The 15,667-nt window shown below is 43.4% G+C and overlaps 1 protein-coding gene across 1 annotated transcript; it reads left to right on the forward strand.

Moving 5' to 3' along the window:
• The first annotated feature begins 927 nt into the window (after positions 1–927).
• Positions 928–15,024, forward strand: setd1a (SET domain containing 1A, histone lysine methyltransferase). The gene is given in 22 exon segments (XM_029159208.3): positions 928–1,260; positions 1,894–2,038; positions 2,132–2,230; positions 2,332–2,602; positions 2,817–2,947; positions 3,135–3,391; positions 3,732–4,558; positions 4,561–5,417; positions 5,810–6,790; positions 6,929–7,096; positions 7,219–7,303; positions 7,383–7,525; positions 7,892–7,931; positions 8,044–8,236; positions 8,335–8,378; positions 8,477–9,762; positions 10,148–10,493; positions 10,604–10,785; positions 11,835–11,945; positions 12,371–12,490; positions 12,729–12,866; positions 12,968–15,024. Coding segments are annotated over 22 exon segments (6,615 nt in total). The 5' UTR covers positions 928–1,243; the 3' UTR covers positions 13,142–15,024.
• Positions 15,025–15,667: the final 643 nt, after the last annotated feature.

Here is a 15,667-nt window from a genome sequence, read left to right on the forward strand (position 1 = left end):
AAACATTTGAATAAACTAGTTCACAATGATTCACTTTTTATTCATTGTTATGGATGTATATAGTTTTGTGTGTATGTGGACAAACGTCAAAAAGTTGTGTGCACTTGTTGAAGTGCACTTCGGACATTTTATTATGTTTTTTTTTGCTTTTTTAGAATTCCAATTCAATTTATGTTGTCATAAAGGGAACAGTGACAAAAATTCACTCAATTGGCTATTGCCAATCACAGTGTTGTTGCTACTTCATAGACAAACACTGTACCTTTTGGCTTCATGTTTGTGTTTTAATCTGCATCAGTTGCATTAAGACACAATATAATGTATGTGGGCAGTTGTGACTGGTACTAGTATTACTGTAAATTATATATACATATGTTACACTCATCAAACATGTTACTACATCTACATAATGCATTTTTATATCCTACCTCACAATGACATACAAGACTTATTTGTAATAATAGTAGTACATATAAATAACATTTCTTTTTCTTTTTATAGTATACATACATGTTCAGGGGTTCAGTAAGGTCCACACAAAAGAATTATTATAAAGATTAATTGTTCTGTCTGTTGTATATAAATAGTTAAGCCTACGTTCTAAATATTTAAAACGCATTTCAACTTTTGTTTGTGCTGTTTTGTCACTGATCATCCTTTAGGTGGCGACTTGATTACGCTGGAGTTTGGTTTGTAAAAGCACATTCAAGCAAATTTTCTCTATTATAGAAATTAGACAATAATAACGCGTGTTCCCTTACCGCGTTGAACTAAACAATATACACATTTTATTCCATCTAATGATTCACGTGTAGATATTACAGATATATATTTATTTAGTAACCGGGTCTGGAGAAAGTGCCGCTCGGGAATCGTAGGCTGCATTCTCATACGCTGATGGAGAACAGGCGAGGCTTTCAGGTTGGTTACGCGATGGCCGCTCTCTCAACAATATCGGGAGTTTAAAGCGAAAACAATGGCTAGGTCACTCCCAACGGGGTGTTTTTGCATCGACTAACTACCGGAATGATAGCAGCACAGTTTTAGCTGATTAGGTTTGTTTTAAAGAAGAGTCGGAGGCGTCCCGATTCTGTTGGGGACTCAGTGTTTTTCTTGTTCGTCTCCCGGGCCTGGCCATAGCAGCCTACACTGTAGCGGCGGGTTGCTACTTTTGGATGAGCGGGCTGTAGGTCTCACAGAGGTGGGGTCTGAATTTTGGCGAGCCGGAGGGGAAACATCTCGGATGAGTCTCGAAGAGAGGTGCATAACGCGAATGCCACTTATAAGGCGCTCTTAGTGAGATTGAGGGGTCAGCAAGAAGAGAGTTTGATTCCTACTTGATGTTGTTACTAGTTAGCTAGCATTAGCCAACGGTAACGTTAACTTGTCCTAGCTAATGTGAGTAATTCAACAGTACTCACCGTTGTCTAACGCAAGCCTTGTGGATAATGCATTTATTACGAATTAGTTATGAACGCGACTTAACTTGCGCGTTGAGGGAACGCTATAGTGTTAGAAAATGTTTCTTTGCATTTTGTTGGCGCACACTAGCCTCTGCTAACAGCAGGTCGCTAGCTAAACTAACCGTTCAGTGACGTAACGCTGGTCATTGTTTTGACAGCACGCAGCATCATAGGGGAGACTTTAAACGTCTATATGATTGCCTTGTATAATTAATTTACATTGTGCACGGCAAATTATTATTTATAGAAACTGGTAAGAAATGTTAATGTTTGGCTAACTGGCGTGACGCATCTCGTCGTTCTATTACGTTAACATTCATAGAACATACTAGCTTCATTATACTTATGGCTGATTTGAGATCGTTCCATCCTGGTGAAGACTTTGGTCCCCAAACAGTGTTCAACATGACGTTTTTTGTGTCCTACACAGTTGTAGGATGGATCCAGACAGTGGGGTGGAAACACAAAAAGCTGTCAGTTTGCAATGGAAGAGCTACAAACTCGTCCAGGACCCAACCCTTAGGCGGGTCACACAGAAAATCTACAGATATGATGGAATCCATTTCAGTGTGCCCGTGAGTTGATTTACAGTTTTCTCCTGTTTAAGATGTGTGCGTGTGTTGGGTCCAGACATTTATAAATAACCTACATGTTGTATATCATCTAAGGATGCTGGATTCCCTCCCGTGGGCGATCTGCGGGATCCTAGACCCCGGAGACTATGGTCCAGGTATACAGAGCTGTCCCTTCCAGTGCCGAAGTTCAAGGTGAAAGTTCCTGATTAATATTAATTTCACATATCTTTGTGGCCATAGTTGTTGGGATTACTCATAACATTTTCCTGATCTTATGACATTATTTATTACAGCTTGATGAGTTTTACGTTGGTCCCATACCTCTCAAGGAGGTAACCTTTGCAAGACTCAATGACAACATCAAAGAGCCCTTCTTGGCAGAAATGTGTGCAAAGTTTGGTGAGGTGGAGGAGATGGAGATCCTGTTTCATCCCAAGACCAGGAAGCACTTGGGCCTAGCCAGAGTTTTGTTCACCAGCACCAGAGGAGCCAAGGACACAGTCAAACAACTGCACAACACTTCTGTCATGGGTAACATCATTCATGCTCAACTGGACATAAAAGGTAAGCTGATGCATGTCAGTGGATGACTTAAATAATTAGCATGTTGTGAATTATTATTATAAGTATTTTAACTAGGTTTTAAGATCTGCTAGTAAGATAACAGCAAGGATGTATTAGCAGCTTTGCTTCCTTGCATTCAAGTTTGTTTTCAAAAGTAGAGATGTCATGTACCTGTTAGCTCATTTCACATCTGATTTTCCTTTGTTTTTCTTAGGCCAGCAAAGACAGAAGTATTATGACCTGATAGTAAATGGGTCCTACACTCCTCAGACAGTCCCCCTGGGCGGTAAGGCTTTGACAGAACGGCTCCAACCTCAGGCCCCAACACAGCCACAGCCTGACACGGTATTGTCACAGCATATATGTCACTTTAATGATTTAGAAATCATCTAAAGTTAATCTATTAGTCGATAATAATAATAATAATATATATATACCTGTACTTGCATGTAGTTATCTGTCATCTGTACTTATAGAATCCTCAATATTTACTAACCTCTTTTTTAATTGAGTAAATGTATTTTTTGCACAGTCGTCAGATATCAGGCGGAGGCTCTCCAGTGAGCTTGCAGTTTTAGCAGCCGGAGTCCAGGCCCTCACATCAGGAAGTGTTACCCCTAGCACTGTGGATTCTGGTTACAGTGATCAGCGACTAGACACACCACCTTCCTCCATGGTGGGTCCCTATACCCCAGGTTCCACTGCTTCATCTCAGGGTGGTGGAGGAACACCTTACAACTCCAGATCTGGTACTCCTTTCACGCAGGACTCGGGATACACTGGGGGCAGGTTAGTTGCTGATATTAAACCTTGCATCACATCAAAACATCTAGTCTCGCTGTTATTTAACATTATTTGTTGCATTTATACACATTTGTTAAGACGTTTTTAGCAGTAATTATATTGCAGAGGTTCAGAGTGCACTGCTTTCTCCTAATGATATTAAAGTACACACAGAAATGTTTTGCCTAGAAAATTTTGCTGTGCCATTGTGCAGTATAATTGTTAAACAAACCTACCTAGAATAAATACAATTTGACATAGATGGAAAGAATAGTGTCTGTGGTAGCATAGCATGACTCTTCAGTATGTATGCATTTATTAAGTAATTACTTATTGTGTCTTCTAGGCACAGTGGTTACAATAGTGGCAGTGGCTACCCTCCCCAAGACATGCTACCTTCCTCATCATCATCTTCTGCTGTTTCATCCACTGTTGGAGGATATAAAGTACCTCGCTACCCTGAGGATGCACAGGAGCCTTCAATGTTTCATCGTGGCCGCCCTATATACCCCCAGTCATACCGTCCCAATGAGCCACCGTGCTTCCCACCCTATCCCAGTGTTGGTGGGAATGGGCCACAGATGGCCCACCACTCTTCTATGCCACCACCACCTCTTGCCAGTCAATATGATCAGAACCTTGGGTCAGACAGGGATAGAGACCGTGACAGAGATTCAGGAGGTCGCTATGCGGCAGGAGTAGTTGGCTCGAGAAGGTCATCTTACCACCACCAGCAAGACACAAATTCTTCCTCAAAATATCATTCCCATCACTCCCATCACCACTCCGATCGCAGGGATGACAGGGGATATCGGCGGGATAGCCTGGGCTCACGGTCAGGTGACCACAGCCACCAGAGACACCGCAACCACCACCATTCTCACAACCATCATGGCAGCAACCGCAGAAGGAGTAGCCATGACCGGGACAGAGACAGAGATCGAGACCGAGATAGAGACAGGGACAGAGACAGTGACTACTCCAACAGCTCTGACCCTAGATACAATTCCAATTCCTACCGCTCTTCCTCAAACAGCATGTCTCCCCCTCCATCATCTTACTCCTCATACTCCTCCTCCAAAGAACCCACCCCTGCCCCTCCTCAGGGACTGGACAGTTCTAATCGTCTGGGAGGCACAAGCTTGGCAGAAAGGGGCTCCCTATCATCCGGTGCTGAAAAGACTACCACCCTGGTCACCACGGTGCTTTGCCTCCACCTCCTCCTCCTCCACCTCCACCCCTACCACCAGCCTCGGTTATGGCAGCAGCTGTAGCTGAGACTCTTGGTACAATGGATTTTGTCCAGGATAGTCCAACACATGAAGAGCAGTGGACAAAGCCCAAACGCCGTCCCAGCACCCCACCTGCACCACCAAAGTCACCCCCACCATCATCACCTCCCCATCCCTCTATCAGTTCCTCCTCTACCTCCCCCTCCTCCACTTCACTTCCTCATCACCTCCCTTCTTCTTCAAGTTCCCCACCACACCCTCAGCGTGATTCGTCTTCACCTGAACCAGATTCTACCAATGAGAGTTTGCCTTTCGTCTACCACAGCAGCAGCCTGGATTCTCGTATAGAGATGCTGTTAAAGGAACAGAAGGCTAAATTTTCTTTTCTTGCATCTGATGAGGAAGAGGAGGATGATATGAAAGAGGACAAGCAAAGGGGTACACATGGAGAAGGAGGAGAACGAAGAGGAAGATCAGGTGATCTAAAAGGGGAACAAACAAGTAGTAATCAGGTTCATGACAGTGGTGAAAAGGACCACCGGAGGAAAGGAGACAGAGATAGCCACAGAGGAAGGAAACGGGGAAAAGGAGGAGAGGGTAGGAAGAGTCCCACTGTGCTAACAGCAACAGCGCCATCCTCTTCCTCCTTTTCTCCACATATCCCACCCGTAGAAGAACCCCAGACACAGGTTGGCCTTCCCGGACTTGGCACCTTGCAGGATGAATCTTCACAGAGTGGATCTGCTGATGCAAGGAGCACAACTGGAGCACACACACCACCTTATAATGGACAGAGTCAGGTATGATCCGTAGCACAACAAGAACCTTCACAAACTACTGAATCTCAGCATCCATTATGTTTTTCACTTTGTGGCCAGTGAGGTGATTAACATTATGCTGTCTGTAGATACAGAGACAGCTTTTATTGGTGAAATGGACTAGGGAAATTGTATATTCTATTCACTGAAAATGCTGAGGGTTCTACAAACCAGGAGTAAACCTAACATTAAGGCAAATGTCCTGCATTTAAAAGTGTGTTCCTTTTGATAATGATGATGAGAACATTGTTTTTGTGGTTATATAATTAATGTTAATTTTTCACAGGTCGTTTTGTCTTTGTTGCTCTCTCTGCTGTGCCTAAATACACAAATGGTAATAGTTACTTAAATAGTCTAAACTTTTTTTCTTTCAGTCCTCCCCTCGCTCCTCAGGGGAAGACATGGAGATTTCAGATGAAGAGGAGGAGGACACTACCATAACAACGGTGACTGCCCACCAGCCCCCTGTCATCTCAGGTTCCTCACCGTCGTCCCAGGCTGCCAATGCCTCACAAACAACGGACCCCTCATCTTCCCCCCCACCAGTCAATGATTCTGCACAGCACTTTGGCACATCCATGCACCCTCCTATACCCTCTTACCCTCCTCATTTGCCCCCTCCCCCTCCCCCTGCTTACTCCCTCCAGCCCCCACCTCCCCCAGGGATTCCTCCCCTTCCCCACATGGAACTGCACCCTGAGTATCCTCCACAAATGCCCCATCATATGTATGACTATGCTGCCTCTATGGAGCTGATGAACCAGTACAGTGGTGGAGCTCCTATGTCTTTCCAAATGCAGACCCATATGCTAAGTCGCCTACATCAGCTGCGTATGTCATCATCTAATGGCACGCCTGACCCTGGTGAGGCAGCCACAGCAGACTACACATCTTACCATCTTCACTCAATGCCGCCAACTCACCCCTATATGGACCAAGAGGGGAGTGGGGCAAATGCTCATTATGACCAGGACCATCGCTACATGCCCCATCACATGCCCTACTCCTACCCCGACCCCCACAGCACTCAGATTCCACCCCCTCCCCACCATGGCATCCCACCTCACCATACAGCCTGGCCTCAGCATGTCATACCGCCACATTACCCCTCTTACATGCCCCCGCCTGGCTATGAAACAATGATGCCAAGTGATGGAGAAGAGTACAGGGCTCCAGGGGAGGAGATACCCATTCTCGCTGAGAATCCAAATGAGGCCACAGTACAGATGGTGCTGGGCGCCCTCATCCAGGAAATGAAAAACATCATGCAGCGAGACCTTAATCGCAAGATGGTGGAGAATGTTGCTTTTGCCACTTTTGATGAGTGGTGGGACAGGAAGGAAACCAAGGCCAAGGTAAGGAGGACAGTTGTGCTGTATTGTTGTATTACGAATTACATCCAGAACTTTTTTCAGTGGCAACAAAAACAAAGTCAAAATATTAATTTTGACGAATCTTAATTATTACAAATTGTGAACCTTTTACTATTCCAGCCTTTCCAGACAATGGTTAGAGGGGTGTCCGCTTTAAGGGATGATGAGAAAAAGGAGGAAAAGGTGAACCGTCCACGCGAGCCTCTGACGTCACTTGTAGACTGGGCCAAGAGTGGGGGCATGGAGGGCTTTTCTCTCCGAGGAGCACTGCGGCTGCCTTCGTTCAAGGTAAGATCACAATAAGATTTAAGTTGTATTTCCACAACTTAAAATAGAACATTGTTATTTTATTTATTGCTATGTTAAATATTTTTCATATTAAAAATATTTGTTGGTGTTCATTTGTACAGGTCAAAAGGAAAGAACCTCAGGAGCTTGAAGAGGGAGACATCAAAAGACCACATCCCTTATTGCCACCGGATGATGATGATGAAGGTTGGCTGTGGTTTCACAGTTTTGCAGGTAGTACGGGTTTTATTGACCTACTGTATTTAACCTTTTGGGTTATTTTCAGCTGCCGATGGAAGAATTCCGGATTCGGAAAGGCATGGGGCTGAAAGAGAAAACAAAAGGAGGAAAAAGAAGCCAAGAAGCCGTAAACCTTGGGAACTTGACAGTGAAGGAGAAGAGACATCGGATGGCTCCTCTACTGAAAAGGTATGCTTTTTTTTTCCAAGAAGAACAAGATTTGATCCGTTTCCATATGATGGTGACTGATACCAAAATAAATGTGATTTATGTTGGTGTTGGTGAGCTGAAGATGTGAATGAAAAAAGCAAAGAGCAGTTTATCACATGTAATACTAACTTTTAATAATAAGTTGATTGTAGATGGAGTTTATGTGCACTGATTTATATGCTTCATTACTACTTAAATAAATGATACATACAGATCAATATGACAAGTCATTATTTACTACCGTAATTCAAGCTTTTAAAAGAGTTGTTTTGTTTTCCATCTTACTGATCAGTAGATGGCAGCATTTTACTTTAAACCTTTATAACAGCACTTTTTTATGTGCAGGAGGATGCGGAAGAAGAGGAAAGTGAGAAAGAGTCTGATGGTAAAGAATGTGTTTATATTTGCTTATAATTTAAAAGTTCATTCTCAAATAAGACAACGTTGAGATATATATATGTATATACATACATACAACCTTTTTATTTTGTTTTTAGATGATGTTCGTAGTGCTGATAGCGATGATGAGAGCTCCTCATACTCTGAGGGCTCTTCCTCCTCAACATCCTCATCTTCATCCTCCTCTGAGGATGAGGATGAAGAAGAAGAAGGCGAGAGAGTTGACAGTGAAGGACCAGACACCATGGATGAGTCCACCATGGACAGCACGACGGGGAGAGAGCATGACAGGTAAAACCTCTGCAGTGCTGAATCTCAGCTACCCACAGAAATACATTTTGTCACTATTGCATCATGATATATATGTTTGTCTGATTTTATCTTTGCAGGGAAAAGAACAAAGCTGCTGTTTCAAAGGCTGATGTTAAAATCGGTGAGTTCTCAATCCTCATTTAAACTTGGTTCATACATTTAGGATAGTACAGTATGCGTAGTTTGGATCATTCCCCTAAAACGTCCTATATCTCTTAGGAGAAGGCAAGGACGGCAAGGCAGATACAGCGACAGCACAAACCAAGCGCCCTCCATCGCCACCATACCCGAGACCTTCGTCACCTGTCGTCCTCGTGCCCCCGCTCAAGAAACGCAGGAAAACTGTCTCCTTCTCCACAGATGAGAACAACAGCAAAATGTTTGCACCACTATCTACGTCTCCCTCCCAAGTGGCGGCTGAATCTGCCCTCCTGTCTTCTGGAAGGTTTCCTGACTCCCCTGTCACTACTGCTCCAACCCACTCTGTTCGTTCGTCTCAAAGCATTCAGCTGCTCCCCTTCGCTTCCAAACCAGGTGAAGGCAATGCCCTCATCGTTCCCCCTCCTGGACGACCGCAGGATTCTGATTCTGAGTCCAAAAAGGGACCTGCAGTTGCTCAGACTACCACTCCTGTCAAATCTCCTGGCAAGCGTGGGGCAGGCAAGGACTCCCCCAAATCTCCCATTCCTCCTGTTATGGTGTGCCGCACTGTACAGAATCTGCCACTGGATCATGCTTCAATGTGCAGGATGGCCTTTGAAGAGGCCCCTTCAGTCCCTGTCAACAAACGGTCCAGAGGCCGGCCTCGGACTACCAGCTTGTCAGCCTCTTCCTGTCAATCCCTTAGGGAGGAAGATGAGGATGAGGAAGAGAGTGAGCAGAGATTGAGACTCAGAGAGCAACTAGGGGCGTCCAGCCTCCTGCAGCTGGCCTCAGCTACAGACCTGTCTGTTTTAGCTGATGTAGCCTTGAAAATGGACCCTGACACTGGGGACTCTGAGGAGACTGAGACTTCTGACGAGGCTGAGGAACAAAAGATGGAGGAGAGTTTGTTCTCTCCTGAGTCACTGGCCCTGGTTATGAGCGCGGAGGGTGTGATTGTTGTCATGGAGCACAACTACTGCAAACCCCCAGTTCTCCCAGCACCTTCTGGTACCAAAAGGAATTCCTCCAGACAAGACTCTTCTGTCTGGCTCCCAACAGAGCTCAACACAATTTCTGGGGTTCTTGAAGCACCAGAGGAAGTCATTGAAGAGGCACTGCCATCCAGGGGAGATGCGGGAGAATGTGTGTCAGCAGTGGGAGAGCCATGCGAGTCTGAGGATGGACAGGCCACAGCCGTACTTCCAGCATCGAAGAAGAAGAGCATGGTCGGAAAAAGCCCGGAAATTGAAAATGACAGGGGCCAAAAGAGGAGACGAAAAGACAGAGAACTCATTGAGGTTCAGGCCACAAAAAAGCCAAAAGAGCAGCCAGGCAAGAAACAGAGGAAGAGGAAACCAGAGGTGGGTGGGACTATGTCAGGCGTGTTCCTATGAATGTTTGTGACTGTCAAGAGCATAAACAGTGTTTCATAAGAGACAATGGTCTCTGACACAATTGGAAAAATAGCTCATTGTTCCTTTTATGTTTTGTCATCAGTTAACCCAAAAATGTTTCCTTTTCTATGAAATTCATTTATTGTTTATATTTACAGGGAACTGACCTAAATGCAACTGTTCTGCATTACTCAGGCATATATACATACTTTATTATTATCCAATGTATTTAACAATCTCAAGCAATAGTAGTAGCAAGTAGTTTAAAGTTTAAATATAGTTTTGTTTAATTTGCTTTTAAACAAATTGACAAGATCCCTAAAGCCTCTTTTCCTTTTTCAACATGGCTCAGGAATCGGAGGAAGATGTGGACGTGGAGGAGCTCGAGTCTGGCGAGCTGTCCAGCTCAGACACGGAGGACGAAATGATTGAAGAGGTCAGGAAAAGCGAGCGTCTCTTTCTGCAGGAGGCAGGGGTGGCGCTGTCCCATCGCTGGCCGAAACCTGTACCAGCACCTGAACCGCCAGTGAGGTTTGACAACCGCAGCGAGTTTGAGCAGATGACCATCCTGTATGACATCTGGAACTCTGGTCTGGACACCGAAGACTTGATGTTGCTGAAGAGGACTTATGAGAAGCTGCTCCAGGATGACCATAACTCTGACTGGCTTAATGATACTCACTGGGTCAACCACACTAATATCCTTATCATTGATTACCTTGGCAAGGAAATTAACCTCTGTTACCAATGTTTAACCATGTCATTGTCATACTGGTTATCTGCCTTTTCCTTGACCTTTGAGCTGCACTAACCAATTTGCCAAACCCTCGCCGTAAAAAGAAGAGCGCCGATGGACAGCTCCGTGAGCACGTCACCGGTTGTGCCCGAAGCGAAGGCTATTACGCCATCAGCCGCAAAGAGAAGGACGTCTACCTGGACCTGGATCTCCCTGAGCAGGTCATACGGGAGGCAGAGAATGTCGACTGCTCGGTAGGCGTACTCCCCCATCCCTCCTCAGATGATTTATCTAATCGCTCCGTAAACATGTTTAGTGTGTTTTAAATAACTTCTGCTCTCTGCGCAGGGGTGTCTGTGGTTTATTTAAACTTAACTCATGCCTACTACATTCTTAGCGTTCACCAGGCAGCCACAGGGCCAGAACGGCAAAGAAAGGCAACAGACAGTGGGGATGGAAACTATTTATTTAATACTATTTTTTTAATACATCTGCAATAATGTCAACAATTCTGTTTATTGGCTGCACTGTAACAAATGGTGAAATTTTTAAGGGGCGCTGAATACTTTCCATACCCACTGTATGTCGTCCTAGTTTCTTTTAAATTACTGAAGAATTGGTGACCGCTAAGTGAGGAAACATTTAAACCAAAAGGGACTGAAAATGGTTTATAAAATATTAAGAGCTGGTGTTTAGAAATAAAATAAAATAATTACTAAAAGAAAGTCACATATTATCCCTGTGGGCTCCAAAGAGCTTAGGGGGTTTTTGGTAATACAAGGCTGGACGGTAAATCATAAGGAATTAAATCTGCAGAGAAGTTATGGTTCAAGTTGTTTTTTTTCCTCCTCACAGTTGCAGTTAATATGCTTTGTTTCTTTGCAGTTGCCTTTAGGGTTTGTCATGTGGCTGCCTCTGTATTTAGGGATTACACAGTCACTGAATTATCTGACAATGAACACCGCATGCTTCTTGCAGGTACTCTGTGATGTGGTTTGTTCTACCTGGAAGTCTAACTGTCTGTGGGGGATTGGTTTTCAAAGCACAGATGGTTCTACATTTCATACTCATCACAATTTAGTTATTTGTAGATTTAGTAGAAGCTGTAACTAAACCATAGCCATGACCTTTGTCTTTGTCCCTTGCAGTCTTATCTGTCAACGGTTTCCAAATTAACCTCCCTCCTCTTATCATTAATGCACACAGTGTTCATGGTCTCTTCCAGCTCAAGGCCATGTGATAACTTAATTTTGTATAATAACATCGTAAAAGCCTTTTTTTGCTTTGGTTTGTTTGCCTCTAGGGAGCAAATAGAGTGCTTTCTGAAAGACGTTCAGAGCAGCGTCGCCTCTTGACCGTCATTGGCACGACAGCTGTGATGGACTCTGACCTGCTCAAGCTCAACCAGCTCAAGGTATATTCAGTATTCAATTACAGTCCAGTGACCGCATGGCCCCATTTAAGTCCAGACATATTACTGTACTTCAGTGGACCATCATTCTCCACACAAAGTCCTTTCAGACAGCTTTAAAAAGGCACAGTTGAATACTACTATCTTGATATTCAGAATTTTTTTGTAGTTAATAAAAAAATGTAAATCTTTACGAATTCCTAAATTTGTTTAAAGTGTCAGTAAACTCTGTTGTTAAACGGGCAGATGTTTCCTGAAAGAACTATTCATATCTTTGGGTGGGGTCTGTTTTTCACTGAAACTGTAAAATGCTAGGTCAGAATAAGCTCGGAAATGATGTGAATACAAACAAACTCATATGCTCACAACATTTTTAAGCCTTTTAAGCCAATTCTTATTGTTCTTATTCTTCTCTTGTCCTGATTCAGTTTCGCAAGAAGAAGCTTCGCTTTGGACGCAGCAGGATCCATGAGTGGGGCCTGTTTGCCATGGAGCCTATTGCTGCTGATGAGATGGTTATTGAGTATGTGGGTCAGAATATCAGACAGGTACGACTTCCAGTCCTTGAATGTGCTAAAAAGTCCAATAATGACTAAAGCCAAACCTTTTCATACCGTCCCATGAAGTCACTTGTGCTTTATTCACTGTAAAAATGTACCTAAGTCCTCTTGATGGTGCATTGTGATCTAAAGAACTGTAACTTAAGCTTGTCTCCTCCCCCATTGAACTTGTACAGCCCTTGTGTGTGGTGGTTGGTTTACACTGTGATGCATGCCGTGTGTTTAGATGGTGGCTGACAATCGGGAGAAGCGGTACGCACAGCAGGGCATCAGGAGCAGCTACTTGTTCAGAGTGGACCATGACACAATTATAGATGCCACCAAGTGTGGCAACCTGGCCAGATTCATCAACCACTGCTGCACTGTGAGTCTATACTATGCACACTGGACGCGTTTGATATGTGGATGAAAGGCTTTCTGGTCCTGTTGCTTCATTAGTCACATACTTTCTTCTTCTTTTTCCAGCCAAACTGCTATGCCAAGGTTATCACTATAGAATCCCAGAAAAAGATCGTCATCTACTCAAAGCAGCCCATTGCCGTCAATGAAGAGATTACGTACGACTATAAATTCCCACTTGAAGAGAACAAGATCCCGTGCCTGTGTGGAACAGAAAACTGTCGTGGGACACTCAACTAGTGATGCACTTCTCCATCACTTGCCAGCCAGCAGGTCACTCTTTTCAGAGCGTACATAAAAACAAAGCCGCCTCCTGGTATCCCTTCCTCTCCGGAAAGTTTAACAGCTGGTCCCACAAAACCCAGGAAGCAGACACGCACACACTTGCACTTTTTATGCACACTTCACTTGCTTGGCAGTGTTACAAGCCAGTGTGTGAGCGGTTGGTGTAACCTGGGGGGGGGGGCTCTCTTTCAGCATTTGCTTCTCTGTGGCAGTATTGTTGGGCCTAATTGGATAATAGGCTCCATCCAAGTTGTTGCGTGCAGCAAGGCATAAAAGGTCTGTATATTTCCATGCCGTTATCCGGTTAAAGGAAGACAGTGGCTCTGTTGTTTCACGTCTCTGATAGCTCACAAGTTCTACAGGCCAGGATCACTCTCTCTGCGTTGAATCCCTACCTGCACCCATCCTCCGACACAGGTCCGCACACAGACGCACAGGACTTCAGACAAATTCAGGGTTTTTAAAAGCGCCTGTTCAGGGCACACTTTTAAAATGACAGATTCAATCAGTTTGGTCTTCAGTTACACAAGATTTAAGTGTGAACATTGTTTTTTTTTTCTTAATTTCTTTTCATAGTATTATATATAATATTGATATTGCTGTTAATAATGTTATTGTAATTTAGTTGCATTTTCTGTAAGCATCTTACAGTGAAATGAGCTTCAGTGTATTCACCCACTGTCCTCAGTGGCTTGTGATTCACCAGCCCTATAAAAGCGTTCCCCTTCTCCACTGTGCGTCACTCTCCTGCTTCACCTTCTGTCTGCAAAACAAAGTCCTCTGACCCCTTGTTTTAACCACAATGAACATGTGTCGGCTGCGTTGTCCCATAGCTAGGAATGTGTTATTTTTACATGGCTGCTGATCTTTTTTTTGTCTGCTGTATCAGCACAACCAAAATTGGCCTGTGTTTCAACTTTTGTTTTTTTTTTTTTGTTTAGTTTAGGCTTTGTCAACAAAACATCACACTGGGAGAACTCATGGTTAGTTGGTTTAATAGGATCTCTGTGTCCTATTATTTGGCTCAACCAGCAGATGTCAGATTTCAAATTCAACCTTTTCATCAGCAGCAAAATTCCCGCAGGTCTTCGTATAAATGTGGTCGCTGTTAAAGTTGTTCTTAAGTGTTTTTAAAGTCCACATTTATGTGAACGATCAGGCTTTTAGTTCTTTAGGGCCTTTCCAAATACATAATTCTATTTTATTTGAGGGGGTGGGGTGATTACAGCATACAAATACCCCTTCCTGCAAACTTTTATCAGGCTAAGGAAAAACAATGCCCTAATGGTGAAATCTGTTGATTCGTGGAATTTAAACAATGTTTGCCTGCTGAACAACTGAGCGTCAGCAGATGTGTGCTCCGCTGCAGACAGAGGGATCTTTGGCCCTGGTGGTGTTTCAGTTTTTCACGAGGCGATCGCCGTCCACAGTAGAACTTTAGTTTTGGTCTTTTTTTTTTCTAAAAGGTGGCTTTTAATTTAGTTCCCTCCCGAACAGGAAAACATGTAAGATACTTCTTGTTGTGATGACAGCCTTTCAATACAAACCAAACCCTCTTTACTACGGAATAAAAAAAGAGAGAGGGGAAAAAAATTTAAGTACGTGTAAATATTGTAGAGTGTTTGTTTCTCGTAGAAACACACTGATTCCAAGCTGTAAATATGTTGTTCCTGTTCCTCTCTCCATGAGGAGGAAATGTGTACATACCTTCCATTCATTTATTTTTTATTGTTTTCCTTTTAATTTGATGATGATTTTAATATTATTTGCAGTATTTCTCTTGTATTAATGCGTTGAACCCTTTATTAATGGTGCATTAAAATATTTTTTAAATAAAAGACGAACTCCTGTTTTCCTTAAATTCTTTGTGTTGCATAGATGTGGCTGTGCTGACAGGAACTTAAGTAGAGGAAATATATGCACCTGCAACTTTTCCTGCCGCTCAGGAAGTGACGCATATGACCTAAAAAAAAATCTAAAATTTCATAAGTCATCAAACGTCGTCAAAGGAAAGCATGAGCTCAGAGTAGCTGGTGACCTGAGAGTTTCAGCACCTCTGGCTCATGTGGCAAGCGTCTGCGTTGTGAAACGTGATACTAGAAGCTGGACTGATATGGGTCACGTATTGCTCGTGATTTTTATTTATGAGTCACAAAAAAGCTGGATTAAACTAGAAATGAACTATTGTTTATGTGTGTGGTCACATTACAAAGCAGTGCTTTATTGCACAATCTGAGCCTACACAAGTTTCATTTTCACACAGTAAGACTTACAGTAAGACCACACTTGTTTTTTTTTGTCTAGTCAGTAGTCACATGAATAAATAAACAGCAGTTTAAATTTGAATCTGATGCAGATGTTATTGTCCTATTGTGCTGAACTAAAGCTGCTAAACATCAAGAAGAAGCATTTTACATCTATTTGTCCCCACACAAATACAGAAGAGGGGTGTTAAACTAGCACCTGAACAAACAAATCTAA

The sequence above is a fragment of the Betta splendens genome, chromosome 8, assembly GCF_900634795.4.
Source record: "Betta splendens chromosome 8, fBetSpl5.4, whole genome shotgun sequence".
Taxonomy (NCBI): Eukaryota; Metazoa; Chordata; class Actinopteri; order Anabantiformes; family Osphronemidae; genus Betta; species Betta splendens.